Source organism: Rhyacophila brunnea, unplaced genomic scaffold (assembly GCF_057557595.1).
Source record: "Rhyacophila brunnea isolate RB1 unplaced genomic scaffold, BYU_Rbru_1.0 scaffold_2, whole genome shotgun sequence".
Lineage (NCBI taxonomy): Eukaryota > Metazoa > Arthropoda > Insecta > Trichoptera > Rhyacophilidae > Rhyacophila > Rhyacophila brunnea.
Window position 1 is genome coordinate 20,000,001 of NW_028232859.1, and position 22,207 is coordinate 20,022,207.

The following is a 22,207-nucleotide window of genomic DNA, read 5'->3' on the forward strand; positions in this document are numbered from 1 at the left end:
AATCTGGATGTTGCCTCAACGTCAAGAAAACCATCACGCGGTGCCCAATCTATTGATATCCTTCCGATTGATGTTGCCATTGTGTTTAGGTTCATTAAAAAGCTAAAGAACACTCGATCTTTAGGACCGGATAATCTCCCAACATTTTTTTTAAAGGGGTGTATTGACTTTGTCAATGGCCCGCTTTCATATATATTTAATCTTGTGATGGAGACGGGGATCTTTCCCGAATTTTGGAAGATGTCAAAGGTTACTCCAATCCATAAGAGTGGTACCGAGTCATCAGTGGAGAACTATAGGCCGGTGGCTGTTCTCTCGGCACCCGCAAAAGTTCTTGAGATGATCATGCATAACATGGTTTATCCAAAAATTGAGTCATTTATAATGAATGAGCAGCATGGATTTAGAGTTGGCCGATCAACGGAAACTAACCTGATGGTATTTGTAGATTATGTATCGTCAGCACTAGATAGAGGCCATCAGGTTGACTGTTCCTACAATGACTTCTCAAAAGCGTTTGACAGAGTCGATCACGACATCCTGTTGGAAAAACTCCAACTAATTGGATTGTCCGATCGTTTTCTGAAGCTATTCGGGAGCTATTTTAGGAATCGTCAACAATACGTATCGTATGGCGTCTATCAGTCACAGACGTTCAATACATTTTCTGGTGTCCCTCAGGGCTCAAACTAGGGGCCATTGCTGTTTACGATTTTTATAAATGACATAGCAATGGTCATTAAAAATGCTATGTTTTTGTTGTTCGCTGATGACCTGAAACTCTTCATGGAAGTTGTCACCTTGGACGATTGTCGTCAACTCCAACTTGATATAGACAATATATTAGATTGGGGCAGGCGTAACAACCTGGACTTCAATATTGGAAAATGCAATATTTTATCATTTACCAGAGCCTCACGAGTAATATTTTCCCAATATTCGATGCATGGCAGAGTTCTTTCGCGAATACCATCTGTAAGGGATCTTGGCATTACGTTTGACAGTAAGCTGTCATTTAGTGGTCATATAGCTATCATTTGTAAAAAGGCGCTACAAATGTTGGGCTTCGCCTTGCGTACTTCCCGGGTCTTTTCGGATGGTTACTGTATTAAAAATTCTTTATAATTCCTTAGTGAGAAGCCGGCTTGAGAGTGGGTCGATTGTTTGGGCCCCGCATCAGTTGAAATATGACCTTATGGTGGAGCGAGTTCAAAAGAAATTTTTGAGACTCCTTTATTTGAGGTTATATGGATACTATCCGTGGCTTTATCCAACTGACTTTCTCTTAGATATACTTACATAATGTAGTTTAAGTGCTAGAAGATATCAATATTTGGCCACGTATTTTTTTCGACTAATATGTGGTGTGAATGAGAACTCTGCCATTCTTGGTAATATTGACTTGTGTGTCGCTGATAACTATCTTAGAAATCGGGAGCATCAGTTGTTTGTTCTCCCGAGGAGAAGAACTAACCTGCCATTGGTGATGCCAATTGGGAGGGCAATAACTCTGTTCAACCAAATTGCTTCGGATGTTGATATATTCCATCTTCGTGAGAATGAGTATAGGTGGACGTTATTTTATAAATTCTTAAAATAGGGTCTGCTTAACTCACCGGTGTACTTCCTTGTACATATATACTTCATATTTTTTGTATTTACACATTTATACTGTAGAATAACTTAATATTGCATAATTACAGTATTACATAATACTGTTTTAATATGATTTATTTGTTTCTAAATGTCATGTTGTGAACGTCCTAAACTTATAATTTGTAATGTCCACAATATGTAAAAATAAATGAAAATTGAAATTGAACCTCAAAATGGACATTCAGTTGATTTCAGAATTACAAAACCTAACCTAACCTAACCTAATAATAATAATATTATATTATGTCCAATTATAACTAATAAAACCATCCGTGTTAAATTTACTTTTTCTACTGTCATGTTGACAGTTTAAAAATTCCATACCCTGGCGAATTCACGCACTCGGCAGATAATTTACCTAATTCATGAACAAGGCAACGGGCTTGACTATTACATGAAATGGGCAAAATTTTGCCTAATTCATGTAATAGTCAATTTCGCACATTCGGCGTAACATATACCTATAAGTAGGTATTACAGTCACAAGAAATAAAATAAAACACAATAAGTAGGTACCTACCAGTGGCGAAGGGTGGAGGTAGGCTGTTGAGATCCACCATAAATATTGCACACTAAACTTTGTCAGTCATACATACTTGTTTTCATTGAAATAATACTACATTTTACAGATGGTGTTGGTAGTTTTTAAAATTCAATTAAGCCCTGCGAAAACCAAGCCATAATAGATAATAGTCAAAAAATACTCATATATCTATAAAATATCTAAAATTATGCAATTAAATGATACATAAATTTGGATATTTTATAGATAGAATAATATTTTTTATCTATTATAGTTTGGTTTAGCCATAGCTTGATGAATTGAAAAAATGAACCAACAATATGTGTAATACGTATTCTTAATCTAACGAAAACAAATAAGTAAGAATGAAAAAATGTGCACAATTTTGTCATATCGCCTAAAATATACCAATACTATTATGGTTTGGTTGAGACAGGGTTTAATTGATTTTTAAAACTCAACCAACACCTTCTGTAAATTGTAGTCTTATTTCAATAAAAACATATACATTTCACTGAAAAAGATTAATGTGCACTATTTATGGCGGATCTTAACAGCCTACCTCCACCCTTCGCCACTGGTACCTACCTACGTAATATTTCATGAATAATGAATGGCAATTTTTATTGCTGATAAGTATATTTATTTTAGTTTAAATAAAAACTAGCAAAATCACCATAAATAAGCATTCGATAACATATTATTATCTCAAATAAAGTAAAATAAAATTAATAAATATACAAAAGTAATATTTCATTACTCAAATAAATTGGCCATTTTTATATAAAAAAAATATAAGTACAGAATACGCCGATTTACCTACAATTAATAATTTTCAATATTATTACCAAAAATCAAAATAGCACAGGTTTGTAGAATTTTTGTTGAATACAGAATCATTTTTATTTTCCGTTCGCAATAAAATTGCGATTTTATTTCTGTTCTTCGTCTTTATTTCCTTTCTTCAGTTATTCAGACCTTTGTGATGGAACAAATATGACAAACTATGGAGTATGGTAGGTATTATTTTAATAGAGAATCTTTGAATCAGCACAGTGGCCTGTAATCTTTGCCGCACCAAGGCAGTTTGTTGACGTCGCAGAATGTTCCAGTTGGGCAGCGGACGATCTTGGGGAATGGAGGTCCTGGGAGACAAGAGAGGACTGCATTGTTTGAGATGCACTTCACCTTCAGCGAGTTGCATTGATTGCAGCCGACAGCTGCTTCCACCGATGACTGGGAGATGATCATCGCCAGTATCTGTTGAAACAGAAAAATAACTAATATAAGTAAGTCAACTTTTTAGAAAAGATTTTTTGATTCCTACACAAAAATAAATCGAAAATTAACAAAAATTCAATAGATACCGGAAAAGTTTCTGCCAAATGTTGTGTAGGTAGACAATAACGGAGCTATAATTAGCTCAATAGCCCGCGTTACGGAAGGGGGTAAGTAAGGGGACATTTTTTAAATGGAAACATTTTTCATTATTATAGGAAGATATTTAATTTTAATTCAACATAATATAATGACACGTTTTCGGAACATTTACATTCTACACAATATTAAAGGTAAACATTAAAGGCAATATTGAAGGTGAGTCTTACAAAAAGAGTCAAAATGGCCACCAAAAGAATTTTACTCAAGAATCGTCTTTCCCAAAATATTAATTTAGTCCATGTTACACAATTTGCAGACGACGTATCATTGCGATTATTTTTTATCACTCTCTCCGTAATACCAATACGCATTGGGTAGTACCTACCTACTGAATAGTATAAATAAGGTGTATGTACCTACTGCGTGAGTGTAAAAATAACATTGTAGGTAATATTTTAATTATAATATTAAATGTAATTAAAATTAAACTAACTTTTAACACCCAATATAGTTACGTATAAAAAATAAAACTATCCGAAAAAAGGTTGTACCTACTTAAAGGGGTGCTGATATACCTACAGATTTTTTACCAGGGGTAAGTGTGGATGGTAATTTCGGTGATCAGGCTCATTAGAATATTACCTAAGTACCTAATAAGTATGATAAAATTAAATCCGTAATAGTAGGTAGGTATATTATAATTTACTTGTCATACCAGAACTTTAAGCCTGTAAAGTGTAAGTAGTACACACGAAGGCTCCATAGTAGGCGATTATTTAAAGCCTATCTACTAAAAAAATAGATCTTCAAGCAAATAATTTAAATTAAAAAAAAAAAATACACTAAAAAATCCAAGATAATTGATAGTCATCTATCGTCAAAATTCAGAAGTACATAGCTTTATTTTATAAATTAGTAAGGTTTATAACCATAACTACTGCCGCATGGATTCAACTATGTTATGAAATATTCGATGGGAATTTAAGATGTGGTTTATATGCGTTTTTAGTCACGTGACGCTAGTCTCTGTCTGGCTTTTTATTCCGAAATCATAGGCTGTTTAGTTAGCGCTTACATCCACACATTTATTCAAAATAATTAATAAGAAGATAATTTAAAAAATAATTTCTATGGGATTCAATCACATTTAAATATTGATTGTTGTTAAAAATATAAAATAATTTATCTCGCGATTTTTATTTATCAGTTATTTATACCTAAGTCTGTCTTTTAAATATAGAAGTATTTTAAAATGTCTAGCTTTACGGGTTAAATTATAAATTGTTATGGAATATATTATACACAACAACGGATATTTTCAAAGATGATAGATAATATATTTTGAGCGTATGTTGCGTTTATAAATGTTTAGTAAAATACATAATTCAATCGAATTGCTTCTTTATAAACTAATTATATCAAACTAATTGAGATTTTGAAATTTCATCGATTTAGTGTACCTATTCATCAGTAGTAATATAGGGTTATCTTCTTATTTCCCGTAAATATATCTGATAAGCTTGGTTACTCCACAGCCTACCTCTTTCCAAAAGTCACCCTTCGCCACTGACGCATGTCCCCCACATCCTGAAGCGGGCCCCCAGACCGGATATTTGGTGGGCCCCCTTACATACCGCTAAATTAAAAGGTAGTCTGACGCTCTTCAGTGACGTTTTCCAAATTGTGTTTCAGGTCAAATAAAATTCAGTACTTATATTTTTAGCGATTTTTTAACACATCGAATTATGGAGTTGTCGAGAAACAACACACAACAACCAAAAATAGCATCGCACAACCTTATATTTTAAAATGGTAATAGCCCAAAAATAAAATAGCCCCGCAGGCGACTTTTTTACTATTAGAGCACATTTAAGCTGTGTGTTTATCTGGTCGACCCGCTACGCCGGGCCCTCCTTGAGCCCGGGCCCCTAGGCTAGGGCCTTGTCAGCCCCCCCTTTGTGGGGGCCATGATAGTACGTAAGAATAACGTATACCTATCCCTACTTTGTGAATGTCGCGGATGTCTATGACGCCGTTTTCCCAACACTGAGTGATGATAATATGACATGCTGGATAATTTTGTAAGTTAGTTTGTTGATAATTCCTTTCAAGCTTTGTATTGGAATCTGATAATCGTGTTTTGTAAATAATTACCGTATCTGTACTTACAGTAAAATTGACTTGAATATATCGATCTAGGTATCTCAATACTCTCGATGAAACAATGATACGCCCAATTATACGTAGGTTGTTATACACTTTTGCCCCCACCGCAAAAATGTCGCATGTAACTTGTAAGTCATAAAATTTAATATGTGAAGAACATAAAGACGACAAACCACACTGAAAGCCGACTGACGCCAAGTAGTGATATGGTTGACTAAGTAGCTACCTACATGATGATTTTTATATCCTACTTATGAGTAGATAAATAATTAAGTGCTAGAATGTGTACTTCGGCCATAATTTTTAAAACCGATGCTGTCATATAGGAAGCCTTGCTATTAGAAATTAAAAAAAAACATTTTCCGTCAAAAGAAAAACCCTCCGCGTATTTATGGAAAAATCAGAAGCGTCAAGGCTTGAGGTAAATGTAAATGATAGAATACCAATCTCTATAATCAAAATTGGGATAGTAGAGTATTCTCCAGATAACCTTGCCATTGTACACAGTGACAAGGATAGGTGTGTATACGCAACCGTATAATTGTATTAGTAAATTCCAAGCACTTGATCGGTTTACTCACGTTTTAATTTTAAAAAAATCTATTCTAAATGGCAAGGTTAGGTGGCGGCCACTCTACGCTAGTTAGGTAATGTTCACTATGAACGGAGCCATGTCCAGCCATCCTGTAGGCTAAGGCATCACTCGTTAGAGGGCACCAAATTTGAGAGTATCTAGCATCTCTATTAGTTATTAGGGGAAGATAAAAACCATTCTGAATTTTCTGGTGATTATGAGTTATATTAGAAAGTAGACAATTTAAGTACCTACCTACATATATAATATATTATCTAGTATGAAGTATCTACTATAGTCATACCATGACACAAAACTGTAAGGTTCGATCATAGTGCTAGGTTGTAGCGCATACTTCGAATGCAATAATATAATAAACTGTTTAGAAAATAATGATTTTTGCATATTGAAATACCTAAATAGGGAAAAAAAATAACGAAACATCTAAAATCTAAAATTGTCACTCATTGCGAACAGGTTACCGTATTGAATTCAAAGCACTACCATCGTAATTCATAAAAATATTATAAAAATGATGTTTCAATAATATCTCGATGCTGTCTATCGTATGATTGATTGATATATTTCATATCACGATAATAAATTAAGGTTGGAGTACATAGTGTTTTATTTGATTTTCTTAGATGTATTAAATATGTTAAAAGTTTAACGCATATAGGTATTATGTGTCAAACCTTTTGACTTCCCTGGACTACATTTTGTGTAGATGTGTAGAAGAATACTTTTTGGCACACATATATTTTTGTACCTAGTAATAGTAATATTATGTACCTACCTAAGAAGGTAACATGGATAATTATTAGGTATTTTTTTATATTTTTCTGCAGCCAACATCAATTTATTATATTATGTAGGTAAGTAGGAACTTACCTATATGTAAGTAGGTATACGCGTTGAAAAAAAATGTAAACAACTTGATCGTTTGACGTAGTAGGGTGTCCTAGGGTCACTTTCACACTCGTATAATAAATGTCACATACCTATCTGATTTATTTTAAACCGAAACAGCGCAAGTGATCAGTGATCACCAATCAGCGGAAAACTGTCTATGGTTTGTAGGTACATAGGCGCCTATTCACTAATTTTACTATACTTTGAGCATAGATGAATGCCTCAATATGAAAGGAGCTTTAATTAAACAATTAAAGCATTTTACGAGAGTATCTTGATGTCAGTCAAGAATCCATAAAGATGACAAGTTTCAACAATGTGCTCTGTGGTTTAGATTCCTCCAAATTCACAAAATTATAATGAATAAATACAGTTTGCATAACAATAATTGAAATACAACATGCAGCAGTGTCAAAGATTCAATAGTAAACGATTATGTATCTTGTAGGCACGTTGTCTTTAATTATATGAACATAGTGACGTCCCGTGGGAGTAGGCAAGTCATGCGTTGCTTAGGTTGCAAATGAATGAATACCTATGATCATTACTTCTTATCAAAGCAGTAAATAGTACCAACTTCTTAGTATAGTATAAAAAAATCACAAGACCGCTTTTTAATTTTAAATGTAGGTAGGTGGGTACCTATTATAGGTAGAAACAATAAATGCTTGGAAAGAATGTCTATAAAATATTATAACAATAAAATTAAGTAGATTAGCACTTTAAAATTTTATTACGAAATGCGATAGCAATAAATCGTTTTCCATACATTTGAGACTAAAAATGAAACACAACGGCATTCTAAGCCTGTATAAAGGCGGCACTTTACCTGGGGACGTCGCTGGCTGAACATAATATAAGTGTAGGTAAATCATTCTACAGTGGCACTATAGGCGATTCGCGCGTGTATTGAATTGCTTGCGACAATGCCTGTTTCAATGCTAGCAAACAATATATACCACTACAACTGCAAGCCGCATTTGCCGTACCCATGGTGCCACTGTAAAATGATTTACCTATACATATTATAATACTTTGGTGCAATATCCTAATTATTAATAATAGTGCAAATTAATTTATTATTCCATTCGTAGTAAATACAATTACGACGCTATAAACTGACGCCTCTAAATACTATGAAATTATTACTAGGTAGGTAAGGTAGGTATTACCTATTTTAATCGTACAATCGTTAAACTTTCGCATGTAGTCAAATACCTACCTATGCCAGAATAAATTCGGTTGCCACGCGTTATTTGGTTTTGGCTATTACCATTATATTCTATTGTATAACAACGCGTTTCCTGATCTCCATGAGGAAATCATCATCATTATAGCATTCCGGATCCGTTAAGCATATTAGTCTTTTTATGCGTGTTTTATGATAAGCAGCATTATTTTTCATCCATCATCACTGCTTTTCAAACATCAAAAATTATAATATTTCAAAAAATAAGCAGCAAAAATTTCGTAATACGAGTAGTAATAACAACAATTTTATTGTTAGACATAAATCGAAGAGTCAGGATGCTAACGTACCTACAATGCTAAATAAAACAGGAACCACCTACCTACATTATACCTTAGATAGGAATAGGTACCCACCCTTAGTAATCGGACTGACTAATCACTTTTTGTTTCCACCTTAAAATAACAATGACATAATCTTTTATAGTTACGTGATTCAAAATTATTGTGTGAATTTACGATAACTGTCAGAAAAAGGACGGGACCGTGCTCAGTCCTGGGAAAAAATCCCGAGTTATCGACTCGGTGCGTTCAACCACCCACAACAATTATTTTGGATGTAGGTTCCTACACTCTGCACATTGGAGAAAGCTTAACAGTTGCACTGCTAGCATGACAAGTAGCAGGAAAAATGTCTCTAATACCCATAAAATCGGGTTTGGGTCGAAATCCCGAAGGCCGAAATCCCGAATGCTGAAATCCCGAATGGCCGAAATCCCGAAGTCCGAAAACCCGAAAAATACAAACATCAATAATTGCGCAATCTTGAGGCTCTATTGTAAAAATTGCGCAATTATTGATGTTATATTCCACAAAAATGATTTGTTTCTCTCTTTTAAAAATTGCGCAGTTCAAGATTGCACAATTATTGATGTTTGTATTTTTTTTATTTTTCGGGATTTCGGCCTTCGGGATTCCGGCCATTCGGGATTTCGGCCATTCGGGATTTCGGTATTCGGGATTTCGGCTTTCGGGATTTAGGCTTTCGGGATTTCGGCCATTCGGGATTTCGGCCAATCGGGATTTCAGCATTCGGAATTTCGGCCTTCGGGATTTCGTCCGGCACCCCATAAAATCAGCCACCTAATAACCTAATATGCAAATAATTACTTGCCTCTTTACTCATAAAATTGAGGAAATGGTTGATTAACTACGAGTATTTAATAGTTGAACTATTTTTCCCTAATAAATCATAATAATTAATTATTAAGTCCAAAATATTTTAATGTATTTTATTATGCAAGGTTGGCAGCCACATACGACCTATGATGTGAACCAAATAAAAGACCTTCTTATCATAAAAACGCACGCTGGTATTAAATTTGTTTGATGTCACCTACATACTTAGTATACAGCTATATACATATACTGTAAAATTTATGTGTTTAATGTGACATTTCTATTACTGAAATATAGGTAGGAAAGTACAAAGCACCTAGATATCAAAACGTAGGTACCCACCTATCATAAATGTGGAACTAGACTACGAAATCATTAACTTAGGCGCTCGTGTTGTATCTTTTCTATGGTTTTCGATTTCGAACTATTGTAAGTACTGAAACGCGAGAGGAGGGGATGTAGTTCTGGAAGCCGCCGCCTATCACTGTAAAGATTTCGCACTATAGTAACCAATACCTACAAAATGCTCGCTATGTAATGCACGACGTGATAATAGGAACGTGGTTGATTATGTTTATAAGATAATAAGTATATTATAATACATTTATAATAATAAATTTTGATTCGGTATCTACTTCATTGGGTCAGTGTCACTAAAATACAAACGTCAGATAAAAACAACATTTCAACAACAAACAATCATAGAAATAGATACATTAAACCTATACCTAGATATAATAAATATTATGTAGTAGCAAACCCGCATTTACTATGGTGTCAAAAGGGGTCTAGACCCTCCCCCCGGTCGAAAAAAATATTATTGTAATAAATCTCAAAACATTTCCAATAATGTTTACTGTGCAATAGCATTCGGGTGTTAGGTACATATAATACGCAAAAATCATCGACTTTGCACACATCAGACAAAACTTTCGTGATTGAAAAAGTACAAAAAGCAAGACTATCTACTAAAATAGTAAAAGAAAAAAATATTTAGGGATCATTTCGTAAAATGATCCTGGGTAGAAGGTAAGTACCTACACACGTGTGCCATATAAAAAAAACTTTATACCTACAAGTAATTGAGTATTTAAGTTATATAAAACGGTGGTCAATCCTAATGCAATTTAATCTAAAACCTTATTGTATACCTTAACATGTAACCAGCTTTATCCAACTGGCTATCTCTTAGGTATGCTTACATACTGTAGTTTAAAATGCTAGAATATACAACGTATTTTTGTCGACTTATATTTCGTGCAATAACTCTGTTCACCCAAATCGCTTCGGATATTGATATATTCCACCTACCTGAGGATGAGCATAGGTGAACGTTGTTTTATAAATTCTTAAAATAGGGTCTGCTTAACTCATCCGGTGTACTTTCTTGTAATTAGGTATGTACCTATCTAATTTATATTTTTTTGTATTTACACTTTTCTACTGTTTAATAACTTAATACTGATCTATTTCTTTTTTATATAATAGTTAGGTACCTATCTACTGTTTTAATAATATTTCTTTATTTCTATATGTCATGTTGTGACCTCTTAAATTAATAATTTGTAATGTTTGAATTTGAATTTGAAAATTTACTTCTATGATGATGAAATAAGCTCTAATCATTGTTAATTTATTTGAATTATGTACTTAGTACCAATCTATCGTATTTTATCAAATGTATTTTTAGGAATTAATGTTATTTATTTTATGAGGAGAATAACGTGGGCATGAATGGGTTACAATTTTTTACAATCATATTTTATTTTTTATATTAATCATAACAAAGTAGGTATGGACCTAGCTAGTTTTATATATTATTCAGATTTATTGTGCAATTTTCTGAAATTGTTTTTAAATTCAAATTAGATAATAATTAATACCTACTTATTTACAGGTGTGCAATGTAAACACGTTTGCCATAAATGTTACTAAATAATTTACGAAGAAAAATTAAAATATTAGTGTATAGGTATATTTTTTTTATTAACGAATCGTATATCAATCGATTTATTGGATGTGATGTATTTTAACAGTAGGTATGCACAAACTGCAAGGACTAATAATTATAGATATACCATCATAAATAGTCAGGTGTTAGAATTTAGAACTAAGCTCATAACGTGCATTACAGTATAAAAAAAGTATTGAATGATATATCAAGGGTTAACATGATTGTGGCGCCATCACTCAGCGGACAACTTATACTGGTGGATAGTCTAAAAAAGGGCAAATAAGTGGGTATTATTTATAATTTCAATTTACAGTTTACCTACACGATATTGTAGAATGCTAGCGAATGGGCAGCGACAATTTTCTTTGGCAGAGTCGATTCGTTCGAAGATTTAAAGGAGGCCTTGAAACAGTTCAAACCAGCCATGCAATAATTATTAAATTAAGTAGGTAGTTTGGTAGCTATAAAATATTACCTAAACTCTAAAGCATAACAAAATCCCTGCAACTTACATCAAAGGGGCCTATCTTCAATAATTATTATTTTTAGTTACAGGGTGTGTTACTAAGGAAGCGATACATTGATATTTTAAATAGGTACGTTAGTAGTTGAAACTTATGGTTTTTATTTTATTTTTATATCGTGCGAGTGTCTCAAAAATCCACGACTTATAAATCCGCCACTACGAGCACGATAAAATAGGTATATGACTGAAATCAACGCATCTAGTACCTAAATATCACACATAAACATACTACACTCTCATACAAAGTTGTTCAAAGATCAATGTTATTTTATATCTCCTGAAAAGTAGTAATTGTAGACATTATGTACTTATGTCTTTTTTCTTTTCGCACATATGAAGCGCCTAGTTTCAAAAGCCCCTAAAACGATTTTTGAAAATATTTGAGTTACTCTATGACAACTTCTTGGCTACATGTTAAAACTGTGAACTAACAAGCTCTTCCCATTTAGTCGACAACAGCGCCTTCCTTCGCGTAGCCAAGAAGATGTTGTCGTATAATAGATATTATGTATATAGATGGATATTTTATATAAAAAAACGCCAAAAACCGTCAATACGTTTGATCAAAAATTACGTTAAATTTTAAAAACCCGCTAAAATAGTTAGGTGTGCTTTTCAAATACCCCTAAAATTGATAAGCCAAAATACTCTTTAGAATGTACGTATTAAATAATAAATACGTAAAGTTCACAGATTTAATAGATATGTGTTTTCTCGTTTTTCTCAGAACAACCTAAAATCGTTTTAGGGGGTTTTGAAACTAGGCGCTTCATATTATTATTGTTTGAGTTGCCTACATTACACAATATGGGTGTGCAAGCTTATCTGCGCAATCTAATAGTTATCTACACATTGATTAGGTACATTATAAAATATATGAATATATTATTATATTGATATTAATAGCAATGCTATCTGAATCATAATCTGAACAGATATCTGTAGATCTTTACTAGGAATTCATCAGATTACCTACAGAGTACCTATCTACATACCGACTGATCTAAGTTGTAGGTATAGAATAAAATATAAGTATCAGTAAAAATGTCGGTATACAACTATCGATCGATCTTATTGCTAAGCAAAGAATGTCATTTCTACTACATTACCTACCAATAATTAGTAAAAAAAAAATAGGTATAGGTACACAATATACCTGTATATTTAGAGCTATTTCTTAATAATTTCAGAATCCGATAACATTGGGGCCAGTTTCCAATAGAGAACAAAAATATAATGCGAACTGAGGTTACCCTATGGCAGGGTACGGATCTCGAATATGGAAAAATATGGGATAAACTTAAACACGTATTAAAGAATAGGTACATGTTATTTTCAATAGTTACGTCTATCTCATAATATGCATTATTTTTTTTCACGCACCTACACGAAACACGCATTCAATATATTTGAGGACAATCGGTGCGCTATGTGTCCATTGGTTGTATGAGCAAAACCCTGCTCTTTGGTTCATGGCGACTAGCTTATTAATCTATTTTGTGATTACCAAACTTGGCAAAATAAGCAAAACGTAGGTAGGTACTGAATGTTTTTAATGTAAGTAGTTATTTAAATAAATAGGTAGGTACCTAGGTAAGTACCTAATAATATCTCCTATTTCTGTATATAGGTGTGTATTTTAAATACTCTCTGTCCCTTTAGTGGGCATTTGGGTATGAATATAAGTAGGTATTGAATAAAATATTTACAAACGTTTATATAGGTACAATATTCTAGGTAGGTACTGAGGTGGCGTTAAGAAATGCTTCGGCAGAACATATTATTATAGGTATTATTTGTACAACAAATTAACTTAGCAAACATTATCTAAGTCCTTCTTAGATTTAAATTAAGAAATAAAATTAAAATTGTATGACAAACCTAGTCTATAAATCTTACCTACTACATACATAACAGAATAGACAGATAAGGGCTTTCAAAAATGTCAATACCTAAGTCTTACTTCTTGTTGCATAGATGGTTTGTATAACTACCAACCCACCTGCGTATAACTATTTAATTTTAAATATACCTAGGTAGGTAGGTACTATCAATTATTCACATATAGAGAAAAATACATGTAGGTAAGTAATATTTATAGTTATGTACGTATTAATAATTATAATATATCAGAAACCACAAAAACCTGATATCTGTCTGTCAACAAACGATAGCTTAGACTTTTAGACGCCGAAAAGTAAGTGCGTACATAAACAATATATTTGTTATAGTATATGCAAGAATACTTAATTAATAATAATTAAAGGGGGGAATTTTTAAACTAAATTACCGTGACACACAGAAGTTGATAGCAGAACTTCATCTTGAAATATTCACTTTCAATTTCTATCGAAAATTATTTGAAGGAAGCGCTTCGCTATTAATTAGCTGGCGTGGTATCTTAAATGCGACTGAATTACGACTGCATTGTAGAGTATTTTTATATTAAGTATGTTTAATGCTCAATAGCGCGATAATGAATTATCAATACAATAATTATTTAGCCGAGACGTGCGGTAAAATCAAAAGCGTACAACGTGAACAATGCGCATTGATAAGGACAGGGCTTATTAATCATTTAGTTAAAATAATAATTATATATTATATATAGCACAGGGCTCTAAATTAATGGGGTCCCGGAAGTCTGAAAATTAAACTGAAATATAATATATAAGTATATATACCTGAGTATACTTACATATACCCATGTCCCCCACATCCTGAAGCGGGCCCCCAGGTCAGGATCTTTTGCAGGCCCCCCTACCTATCGTTTAAGATAGAGGGCAGTGTGATACTTTACAGCAGCGTTTCCTAACTGATATTCTACAGAACCCAGTAGAAAATATCAGTATCAGATCCAGTAGGATAACGTGACTAGATCACAAAATAACAATAAAAAACGGGACGTACTAGAAAGATTTTGCAATTTAATAGATGTCGTCAAACCAGTTTTATCAAATATGGTATAAAGAATGTTTCACACCTAAAATTTCCTGTTTGGATTAAAAAATACCGTAGGTAATGTAAAATTGAAAAATACATTGCTGGTAGGTACCTCGTGCAAACACATAATTTCAAAAAGCAAATTAGCGCCACAGGCGACTTTTTTTTACTATTAATAGAACAAATTTGTGGCATATGGAATGAGTACAAACACATTTATAACTGTTGTCTTCTGTCATGTCAATATTGCTTATCTGGCTGAACCGACCCGCCTGTCCGGGCCCCTCCTAAGGCCGGGCCCCCAGGCTACAGCCCTGTCAACCCCACCCTTGTGGGGGCCATGCATATGAAAAACATATGCAAAACAAACAGACAGGAAAGAAAAGAGAAGCAGATTTTCAGTCCAACCGTCTGCCACGATCGTGAAAAGTCACCCTTGAGTAGTTCCCTGGAGTCGTGAGCAATCTTAACCAGTCTTGAGCGATTTGGAACAATTCCTATTTTTGGGCATGATTCACCTACAATCTTATCGAAGATTCCTGAGAACGTACGAAAATAAATATAGTTACCATCTGCTTTGCAAGTTGCGTCGCCGTAGTTAATCGTGCCATTCAGTATTCATCAACTATCAACACCTCTCTGCTTAGCACTATCCTAACTGAGTTTTGACCTTTTGACGTAAAAGTAAAATGCGAGTAAAAACTGTTCAGTGTTGCCACCAAGCTAACGAAGAAATAGGTTTTAGTAAACCTATATTTTTAATAATAGCAACACTACGCTTATTGTTAGTAAACCAATCACAAGCAAAGTTCAACACAATCAAATCATTGCGTCTAATTAGTTATAGTGTAGTGACGTTTGCTCACGACGGTTGGCGTGGATCGTTAGATCTGCGCGTCTGCTGGTGTAACCCTTGAAGGTTAGGTATCCTAACCTACCATTTCTTAATCCTTTCTTTCTCAAAACTCAACCGAAAATAAAATAATTCCGTCAATTTCCCATTTTTGCTGGATGATTCCCATCGCCAATACCCTTTAAAATTGCGAGACAATTTGCGTAGTCTCTGCTGAGTTACCAACAGAATTTTCATGTAGAAGAATGACGTGAAAGGACTCCCCGTATGAGAAAAACTACATCTCTAGAATATTGTCGTTTATGACGTGTTTGTTAATGATAAGGATAATTATTTTTCTATTGATTTTATCAACAGTTGTTATCACTGTCTGTTGGTATTTCTATTACCTACGTATTTGATTATATTTTTATTTGCAACTTGGCTTGTGTGAATTCTAGTGGTGCACCAGTGGGTCTATTCTATGCTTATCGAACACTAAATTGATAAATAGTATCAAACTTAGGGTAGGTTTGTATCAAAATATTAGCACTTATTGTAACAATTACACGAAGCCGGTTTTTATTGTTGCAATAAGTGCGATATTTTAACAGCAGCAAGATAGGTGCTGTTAAAATATAGCACTTATTGCAACAATAAAAATCGGCTTCGTGTAATTGTTACAATAAGTGCTAATATTTTGATACAAACCTACCCTAAGTTTGATAATATTTTTCACTTTATCACTTTAGCGGTCGATAAGCATAGAATAGACCCACAGATTCCAAGAAATAGCTAAGTGACAAGTAACCCCTACTCGCTACGTGCAAACAAATTTGATATCCTACAGTCGTATGTCCAATAAAGCAGAGCCAGAATTAGGTTTGCTGTAGACCTGGCATATATCGCAAAATTAGCAAGCGGGCTTATTTTTGGTATTAGAGTAAGAGTGCATCAAACGGACAGGAGTTAAGCAAAAAAATGTGATCGTCAGCTGTTCAACACACATTTTAATCATTTTTTTTGCTTGGGTCTGACGTGCGGACGTTTTGCGGTGTAAATTATGAATAAATCTGTTAAATCCATTGCAATCCCTGTGTATTCTTATTTTTCAAAATTTCAAATTTTGCATGAGGTGCACAGAATAGGTATGTGGAAAGATGGTGTTATAATATTTCTGTTGTACCTATACCATATTATGCAACCAACATTTTATGGTAACACATTTACACATTATAGAGTTTTTACATGATATTCAATGTAAACACGTTATTTCAGCATTCTGTCACACACTTTGGTGCTTATGGCGACATCTTACAGGTTAATTTCCGACTATTTTTGTTTTTATTATACGGGGAATGCGGACACGTTGCTTGGGGGTTACTATTTTCAATTATTTTCTGATATAGTAATAGTAAGAAACCGACTTAGAACAACGGATAAATGTAACTGGAGTGACGAAAATAGGATAGAAGCTATAGAAGCTGTGAAAAAAAACAATATTCCGATTATTTCTTATGCCACGAAATGCAAATATTAAGCCGGGTGAGGAATAGAGATTCAATGCGCTATATGCATAAAATGGTTTCAAAATTTTATTATTGCGATATTAAGGGTGACGATCCTTATTTTATTTGTGAAAATTCTTGAGTGAAAGTTCATAATTTTTTCATACATTTCGTACAATATGTCCATTTGCCCCACACCTGCTGGTCACACGGATACTTTGACCTTAGTGTAGTTTTTCCTTAATTTTCCTAGGAGGTTTTTAATTTTTTCACGTTTTTTCGTCTGGATTCTATGAACTAATGATTGAGCTACTGAATGAAGTAAAATAATTTGATCCATCATTTTGTTTGAATTAAATATATCATAAAAACCCACTAGGGTGTCCGTTTGCCGCACTGTTACCATATTTGATTTTGGTTTTTGCTGTTTTAGTTGGTATAACAACAGCTAAAAAACGATAGGTATAGATTATAATCTTTCATATACCTACGCTGTAGGTAGGTAGGCACTAAATCTAATCAGTATACATAATTTGGCATAAGATAGATCTTATAGATAGATAGGGAGGTATAAGTACCTATATTAAAATATTTTTGATGCAATTTACATAATAATAATATATTATATTGTAGTGCATACCTTTTCAAATTTTAAAATTACTGAATGGTCGTTGTTCACATTGTCCATAGGCAACACCATTGCTTAAAAAGTTTACTTGTTCTAATGACAACACTGTCAACAGAGTTTGAAATCGTAAAAAAAAAAAAATCTGATAAAATAATAAGTGGGCTTGCAATTGAATAGACCCACAGGAGAGTATTAATAAAAATACGCGGAAATGAAGTGTCGTTGAATGTGCCAAAAACAAGTAACTAATACATTTTTAGAATTACTGGTCAATGAAACGTTTTTTCAGAAAAATGACAATAAATAAATGCGAGCAGATTTTAATTAATGAAAAGTCCCAAAAACGATTTTAAGTAGTTCTGAGAAAATTGAGAAAATCGATTTTAGGTAGTTTAAAAAAAATGAGTAAAACTCTTATCTATTAATCTGTGGTCTTTGTGTATGTATTTATTATTTAATTCGTACATTCTAGAGAGTATTTTGGCTTATTCATTTTAAGTGTACGTATTTGAAAATCACACCTAACTATTATAGCGGGTTTTGAAATTTACCCTAATTTTTGATTATACGTATTGACGGTTTTTGGCGTTTTTTAAAGTTCAATCTTTGGTCATCATATAGTCTTTCAGACACGTTTAAAGCGTCATGGAAAGCGGCTGTGCATATCCACGGCTGTGCATATATGACGGGTGGTGGTGGGAACTTTAACGTATCTAATAAAAAAATTCATCTAAATACATAGGTATCTAACTCAAAAAGCTTCAAATATTAAATTTAAGATAGGGTCATAATAAGGGTGATAATATCAAAAGTGACAGACATTAGGCCAATGCTTCTCAAACTAGGGGAGCTGACTACAACAGGTTTTTACTTGGAACCGCGAAGTATTTCAGTACCTACTTAGGGGAAGGTTGCGATCATTGGACCAGTGCTTTCATTGGACCACGTAGGTATATCAGAAATAAAAGACGTTAGAAACCATCAGTGACCTCACAAAGCAAGCTTTCCATGCCTCTTCTGTGCCTCTCTTGTTTCAGTCTCATCTTGGATGTGGTAAATGAGTCACGTTCGTTGGTGTATTCATCGTGCATAAAATATAACAATCAAGTAAACTAAAACGAATGTAAGTATGATTCTATTTACTATATTTGGTTGTACTTACATCAATTATGTTAGGTAATTTATTACTATTTGCAACTATGATAGTAGTTGTTACGCTAATACTTTGGTTTTTTTGTGAAACTTGTTTTTGTGACAGCACCCGTAGTTGCTATCATTGGACCGTGGATAACCTCTACCATTGGACCGGTCCAATCATGGGAACGATTTTATAACATTTTTCACATTATATTCTATTTGCATTCCATAATGGCAAAGAGAGGTAATACTATACCTGGAATGAGCCCAGCATGTCATTGGCATTACAGGCATTAAGGAAAAAAGAAGTAGGTTTGAACAAGGCAAGTCGAATGTTTGGAGTTCCAAAAGCGACACTGAAACGAAGACTAGATGGAAGCAATCAAAAAGCCAAAAAAGAAATTCGGATGGTTGGTTCCGAAGGTGATCTACCATTAGAATTATTAGAGACAGAGCTTTGCGAACACATTCTCGAGCTTGAAAGTTCTTTGTATGGTATCACTCCAGTAGATGTCAGGCGATTGGCATTTCAATTTGCTGCGCAAAATAATATAAAGAATAGATTTAATAAAGAAAAGCAAATTGCAGGAAAGAAATGGTATTACGGGTTTATGAAGCGGCGTCCAAACTTGAGCCTACGACAACCGAGAGCTACTTCATTCAACAGAGCTACCGGATTTAATCAAGCTACAATTAAAGATTTTTTTGATAAACTTCAGACATCTATGGATATGCATGACATTAACGATGCTCGGCGTGTATTCAACATTAATGAAACGGGTCTCTCCAACTTGCAGAGAAAACCTAGAAAATTTTTGGCATTGAAGGGTAAGCACCAAGTTGAAGCAATCACTAGTAGAGAACGTGGCACAACGACCATAGCTGTATGTTGTGCCAATGCTGCTAGCCTATTCGTTCCCCCACTTATCATATTTAAACGGAAGAGAACAAAAGATGAATTGAAAGATGGAGCACCACCTGGTTCAATATTTACTTTCAACCCAGACAGTGGCTATATTAATAAAGAAATATTTTTTCTATGGATGCAACATTTTGTGAAGAATGTAAAACCATATCCAGAAAAAAAGTTTTGCTTATGCTGGACGGTCACACAAGCCACACCAAAAACGTGGATGCAATAGATATGCAAAGAGACATGGTATAGTAATGCTTTGACTTCCAGCACATACATTCCACAAACTGATGTGTCATTTTTTAAGCCGCTGAGTAGTTATTACATAGATGAAACCGAAAAATGGCTTCGTCAAAACCCTGGGAGATGTGTGACGACATTTCAAGTATCTATGCTCTTTGGAAAAGCCTATTCTAGGCTGCTTCTGTCGGTACGGCTGCAAATGGCTTTCTGAAGACATGCATTTATCCTCTGAATAAAGATGTATTTGCTGACTATGAATTTGTGATAGCCCATGAAGAATCGGAGAATGCTTTTGGTTCATTTTTATAAAATATTATTATAAAGCACCTTGATTGGACCACGTGTGTAAATTATTATTATTTTTTCAAAGTCCAATGATGGAAACTTAGTGGTCCAATCAAGGAGTATGTGGTCCAAAGACGGCAACAAACAAAAATTTGGTTTTCCTGTTAAATCTCGAAAATGGTTAATTTTATTGGATTGATGCTAAATGTATACATAATAAAGTAAATAATACATTGAAATGAACAATTTGTTTTATTTTATCAATAATATTTGATGAGTTACACCATCACAAAGTTAAGTGGTCCAATCATAGCAACCTTACCCTACGTAGCATTATAAAATATTTTTTCGAAACCCGCACATTTAAACAACACAGTACCTTGTCGTGTAGTTTTTTCAGTCAGTAAAAAAATATATGTCAGTCGAAATCTTGTTTAGTCAAATCATCGATATCTTGGAGATGGGAATTTGATAGTATACGTAGCCATTTTGTTATTTTGTGAAAATCTGCCATTTTTTTTCTGCGGTCCCTATCGACCCCTTCTATAGCATATTGATGCTAGCAACACTGTTCGTAATTATAAATGCTAAGTTTATAGATCCTAATATTTTATTCAGAAAAGTGCAGTATTACCAAATTGCAGATATTTTTAAGAGTAGAAAACGAAAATAGTGAAATTTCACCATGCAATGGCGAAATTATGGATAGAACGAACAAAATGATTGCGACACAGATTCAATACCCTTGGTGCTTATTATACTTATATAAAAAATGTTTTTGATTATTGTTTACTGATTACGTGGCACCATTGTCTGGATATGATGAAAATTCACAGTTTTTCATTTATCAGCAAGACGCCGACGATGGCCGAGTAATAACGTGTGGGCTTACAATGTCGGTCCCAGTTAAAATCCCGGGTCTGGAAAATTCACATGTTCTTTTTCAATGCGTTTGGAAAATGTAAATACAACTTCTACCTACGCTGTGGATACCTATATAATCATCTTAGGATTGAACATGGTGATGTTCATGTAATATGACACAATCTATGCTTTTTATACAAACGAAAAAATCAAGGATTCTTGAATTTTTATTCAATACACTTTTAAAACACAAAGATATTTAATATTTCATTAGTAACTAAACACGGGTTTAAATAATATTGTTATCTATTAAAAAAAACAAAACATTGTCATTGTGGACATAACAAATCGAAATTCAGGACTTTTACAACACAGATTTACATTATAACAAAAAATATTACTCTCACAAGAGAGAATAAGAAGAAAATAATAATAATAATAATAATAATAAAAACATGAATAATTTTTATAATAAAAATAAAATAAAGTATCAAAAACAAAATGCAAAGTACTACATCAATGAAAATGTCTGTCTTTAGGGAGCGCATTTACTAGCCTTGCACCCCTCGCTAATGGTGCCGAGGAAACAGTTCTGACCCAGAATAGGTAATGGCTGCGACCAGACAGGCGCATATAAATTTAAATTCTTTAGGACGCCAGGATTGGAAAACATCCCTCTTGATAGCAGGCAAAAATGTTTGCAAGAGCAGAATTAACTTACGAGATTCAAGAGAGTGAAAAATGAGAATGCCTTGTAGAAAAGCAGTCAGAAAGTAATCAATTGACGAACTATTAA

At 33.6% G+C, this 22,207-nt stretch overlaps 1 protein-coding gene across 1 annotated transcript; it reads right to left on the reverse strand.

Moving 5' to 3' along the window:
- Positions 1 to 2,777: 2,777 nt before the first annotated feature.
- On the reverse strand, positions 2,778 to 14,500 carry LOC147072014 (uncharacterized). Its single transcript, XM_085946746.1, has 2 exons — positions 14,349 to 14,500; positions 2,778 to 3,439 (listed from the first exon to the last, which is right to left on the reverse strand). Exons 1-2 carry the CDS (start codon positions 14,379 to 14,381, stop codon positions 3,227 to 3,229), a joined length of 246 nt encoding a protein of 81 aa, XP_085802872.1. The 5' UTR covers positions 14,382 to 14,500; the 3' UTR covers positions 2,778 to 3,226.
- Between the last annotated feature and the right edge of the window lie 7,707 nt (positions 14,501 to 22,207).